Raw genomic sequence first — 5038 nt, 5'->3', positions numbered from 1 at the left:
GATAGCTACTTCATCAATGCCAATATCAGCAATAGATTAGCTACTTCATCAATACCAATATCAGTAGTAGATAACTACTTCATCAATAACTATATCAGCAGTAGATAGTTATACTTCATCAATACCAGTATCAGCAGTATAGAGTGTATGTAGTAAATCAATCGGAACGGTATAACAATTGAAATGGCAGCCATGCCGGACGACAGTTCTAAGAGAGCTTAAGATGACGTCTCTAGATCGATTCCACAACCATTAATACCTATCGCCTATTTTGTTTTACTATCATGCGAATTGCCCTGTGGGACCTTATGGAGGACAGAATTTTATTTACATGGGGATGACTCTGTCATGAGAGTCGTATTATATACCCTCTATATTAGCTACTTCATCAATATCAATAGTAGATAGCTTCTTCATCAATACCAATATCAGCAGTAGATGACTACTTCATCAATTCCAATATCAGCAGTAGATGACTACTTCTTCAATGCCAATATCAGCAGTAGATAGCTACTTCATCAATACCAATATCAGCAGTAGATGATTACTTCATCAATACCAATATTAGCAGTAGAGAGCTACTTCGTCAAGACCAATATCAACAGTAGATATAGCTACTTCGTTATAAATATTTTTATCACCAGTATAATAGCTACCTTATCAATATCAATATCACCAACGCCATCAATAAATAGCTATCTTGGTCAATGCATTAATCAGTAGTATTATAGATATAGTTACTTTGTTATCAATGCAATATTGATATCACTATGCAGTAGATTCTATTAAATGGAAAACATGGCGCTAGTTCTCAAGTTCGAGAACGCTTTGTGTAAATCAATAGAGCATCCAATTGAGCAAACTGTAACTTTTGAATTTGCATCTTCCTTGGTATTTTGGATCATCGTGTCTTCATTTCTTGACCGATTTCAACAAATAAGGTCTTGATTCCGAACTACTATAAATTAAGCTTCTAATTATGACACACCTGTCTTTGTTTAGGATATACAGGGGTAACGATTCATTTGCGGTCTGTATTAATATTTCAAAGCAACTTCCGTGGATAAGCTTGAATACAAAACAATAGGTTTGCAGCAGATGGATTTTTTTTTATAGGAATGATTCTAATAATGAGGTTGTAATCACATCGATAATAACTTAGTTTTGTTTACAGTCATAATATAATTTACGTTGTCAATAAGCCAAACAGTTCAAAGTTCACGGTAATCCCAACGTGATACATGGGTCATATTCATATCGGTTTTGGCATAGGTTTACAACGAACCCATGATACAGTTACACAATGTGGCTCTTTTTATTTAGTTCTATCGTTGTTTTGGCATTATTTTTCTTTTTATTAAACAAAATCAAATCTAAAGCAAGGGGTCGATATATTTTGATTACTGGTTGTGACACAGGATTTGGTTACGTACTAGCTAAATTTGAAAGGATGCCACGTGATTGCTACTTGCCTTACGGCAGAAGGGGCACAAACCTTAAAGAATGCATCTTCTGAGCGTCTTCTGGCCATTCCGATGGATGTTTCGAAAAGTGAAAGTATCAAGGCTGCGTTTGATACTGTAAATGAACTTCTTACAGACAAGGCAGGTTAGTAAGTTAATGTTTGTTTGTTTGTTTGTTTGTTTGTTTGTGTAAACGGTGAACTAAAGACTAAAGATCAAGTAAAAGAAGGCCATTCCCAACAATCAAGTGAACACTTTTAATGTCAGCCTCAGGAAACGTCTTAATCCAACTTAAACTGCCACTGAGGTATATATTTTCTTTATTGCAGAGCTATTAAATTCAAAGGAGTGGTTCGTCCACTCCTCTTTGGAGCCATGTAGTGTCAGCTCAAGTGACCACTCCTTTTAAAGTGAATTTCACTCTCCCAAAAGAGTGAGAAAGAAAAGTGTGATTTTATTCACTCTTTTCTTAATGGTGAGTTCACTCTTTTTGGAGAGCGAATTTCATTCTAAAAGGAGTGGTCACTCATACGGCTCCAAGGAGGAGTGGAAACCCCACTCTTTTTTAGCTGTTTTTCACTCTTTCACATAGAGACTGAACATCGAACTGGAACTTGAATCGACTTCCTTTCTTAGTACAGTATTACACGTAATGATATAGCACATTGCTTCTAATGTAATCTTGCTTGTTGCGTCTTTCAGAAGGTTTATGGGGTTTAGTTAACAACGCCGGTGTTCCCGTTAACCCTGGTTATTATGATTGGTGGACAAGGGAGGATTTCCGCTCAATATTAGAAGTCAACCTTCTAGGCCCTGTTGAAGTCACCAATGTGTTCTTGCCATTGGTGAAAAGAGCTAGAGGTCGTATTGTCAATGTGTCCAGTGGAGTTGCCATGATGCCGTTGTCTTCTGGCGGATACGAAATGGCTAAGTGTGCCCTGGAAGCCTTCTCAGATTGCTTAAGGTTAGTTTACTAACCCCACCCCAATGTACTGAAGAATAAAATAGGCATAATTCATGATACTAGTAGTTGAAATTATCAAGATCTAATACGCATTTTTGGTGATAGGAAGAATCAACGCTGTAATAAAGCTTTAAGGTTGTTTAATGTAAGGAAAGGGCTGGACTTCATTCCACACCATATAATCCATTTGCTCTTGCTAATTGATGACATTATACTTAAGATTACTTAATCACTAAGAATGAAGTATGCATCTCTCGACATTATCTTATAATATTTAGCATGATCTTTGATTTCATAATGCCCTTTTAACACGATTCTATGTTTTTTCCTTTTCATTTCCATTTCCTGTAGACTACAAATGCGTAGCTATTCGATCTCTGTTCATATCATACAACCTGGGTATTTCCTTACTCAAATGAATAATGAAAACACGGTTGCTGAGAAGCTAGAGATGGTATGGAACAGAATGTCGCAGAGACAGAAAGTCGAATACGGCAGACAGTGTATTGAACAAAGTGAGCAGGCCTACCGTAAAACTGGGTGAATAGGGACAGGGGTGAATAGGAACCCAAGTTTGGTAGCGTCTTAGAGCTCCTTTAGTAGACCTACACTTTCTTGTTCCATAAGTTGAAAAAGCAAACCATCAGCATGGGTTTGAAAGATGGTTAGTAATTGAGAAAGTTTAATATTTTTGTGCCTATTCACTCCATTTAAGGTAAACAATAGCACAAAACAACGACAATACGGTATACAATTAAAATAACAACATTAACATATGAAAAAAAAAACAAATTGGGAGAAGTTTCAAATGTTTTTCTAAATTGACATGACTGTATATATTTCTTTTGTTTTATTGCATTTGTTACAGTGAAGGAACGATCAGGACTAGCAGCTAAGGCATCCGACCCAAGACTTTATCTAGTTACCGATGCTATTGAGCATGCGTTGTTTGCTTGGTATCCATGGAAACGATATCCAATTGGAGGCATTGTGAGATTTGTTGTACGACCTTTGAATATTTTACCAGCATTTATTAGTGATTTGGTCAAAGATAAACTATTTCCATTACCCAAGCCTCAACATTGCCGGTAGCAGGCCACATGCATGCACGGCAGATGTACTTTCATACCAAACCTCAACATTGCCGGTAGCACATTTGACAAATGACTTTTATACCATGTTTACAACTTGAATTATCTATTAGGATTCTATCATCCGAAAATGCGCTAATGTATATATTTTGGGGAGATGTTACAAGTTTGAGAACATTCATTTGGTATCTTCCTTCCGAGGAAGTGATATGATGTAGCGACTTCCACATTTAGGCTTACGGTGACTTTTTATTTATGTCTATATTGGGCAAAGCAGTAGAAAACATGCACTCAGTAAAACCCCGGGAATAAAATAATATTATTGTGCTGACAAGTAAAGGCTCGGTCACCCCCTTTTGCACAGTATTTTTGTGGACATGTCAAATGTCAAAAATGTCAATTTTTAGTAATAATTTGCCATAAAATTAGTTTTAGGCCTATATTCCGAATTAAAACCAAAAATCAACAAAATTATTTGATATCAGAAGGACATTTCCTCGTATTCCTCGCAATTTGGTGTGTCTGATGTGCTCTCAGGTCCCACAAAAATACTGTGCAAAGGTGGGTCACATAAATACGTAAGTTGAGGAATGCTATGGAGCTCCATGGGAATCAGTTTAGTATAATTGGCTAGTTTTCAATTTATTCGCAATGTATTATACAGCACAACGAATTCTTTTTGTAAAGTGCTTACACATTACGAGAGTCTGCAACTCGGCATTATTTTTAAAACAAATTGAAGTTCACTGCCTGCAGCCAAGAACGTCATTATTGAAAGTATTTATTAAATAAGCTGATGCCATTATCATTTAGCAAGTTTTCACATGGTGTTGTTATACATCGCCTCTTCAAATGGTAAAATAAGCTTTGACATGGCATCAAAACAGGGAAGTGCCAGTGATCAAAATGAGCTACTTTATCTGCGCATACGTCCCATGATGACGAATTTCTACTATAAAGAGTAGCAATAGCAAATAAGTATCATACAGATCCCAGATAAATATTCTAATCTAAAACTTTGCTCAACCATGTCAACGTTTAACTTACATAATTTTTCATCAAAAACACTAATCTCCTTTTCCCATGACTTGTAGCCCCCCCTCCCCCATAAAAACAATTTTATCATTAGTACATAGCTTCTTCATCAATATCAATATTGAAGTAGATGGCTACTTCATCAATACCAATATCAGCAGTATATTAGCTACTTCATCAATACCAATATCAGTAGTAGATAACTTCTTCATCAATACCAATATCAGCAGTAGATGTCTACTTCGTCAATACCAATATCAGCAGTAGATAGCTACTTCATCAATACCAATATCAGCAGTAGATAGCTACTTCGTCAATACCAATATTAGCCGTAGAGAGCTACTTCATCAATACCTATATCAGCAGTAGACATCTACTTCATCAATACCTATATCAGCAGTAGATTAGCTACTTCATCAATACCAATATTAGCCGTAGAGAGCTACTTCATCAATACCAATATCAGCAGTAGATGGCTACTTCAT

General features: G+C 36.2%; 1 protein-coding gene across 1 annotated transcript; it reads left to right on the top strand.

The window, feature by feature from the left end:
- The first annotated feature begins 1494 nt into the window (after nt 1-1494).
- On the top strand, nt 1495-4610 carry LOC140147784 (retinol dehydrogenase 7-like). Its single transcript, XM_072169533.1, has 4 exons — nt 1495-1608; nt 2166-2427; nt 2779-2942; nt 3296-4610. Exons 1-4 carry the CDS (start codon nt 1536-1538, stop codon nt 3517-3519), a joined length of 723 nt encoding a protein of 240 aa, XP_072025634.1. The 5' UTR covers nt 1495-1535; the 3' UTR covers nt 3520-4610.
- Nucleotides 4611-5038: the final 428 nt, after the last annotated feature.

Source organism: Amphiura filiformis, chromosome 3 (genome assembly GCF_039555335.1).
Source record: "Amphiura filiformis chromosome 3, Afil_fr2py, whole genome shotgun sequence".
Lineage (NCBI taxonomy): Eukaryota > Metazoa > Echinodermata > Ophiuroidea > Amphilepidida > Amphiuridae > Amphiura > Amphiura filiformis.
This window is presented reverse-complemented; position numbering and strand designations above follow the sequence as displayed.

Bases quoted from the DNA above. Each gene is read 5' to 3' on its own strand.
- LOC140147784 (XM_072169533.1), top strand. From the start codon at position 1,536: ATGGATGTTTCGAAAAGTGAAAGTATCAAGGCTGCGTTTGATACTGTA. The intron at 2,428-2,778 runs GTTAGTTTACTA...CATTTCCTGTAG, and splicing joins GCCTTCTCAGATTGCTTAAG to ACTACAAATGCGTAGCTATT. The intron at 2,943-3,295 runs GTGAGCAGGCCT...CATTTGTTACAG, and splicing joins CAGACAGTGTATTGAACAAA to TGAAGGAACGATCAGGACTA.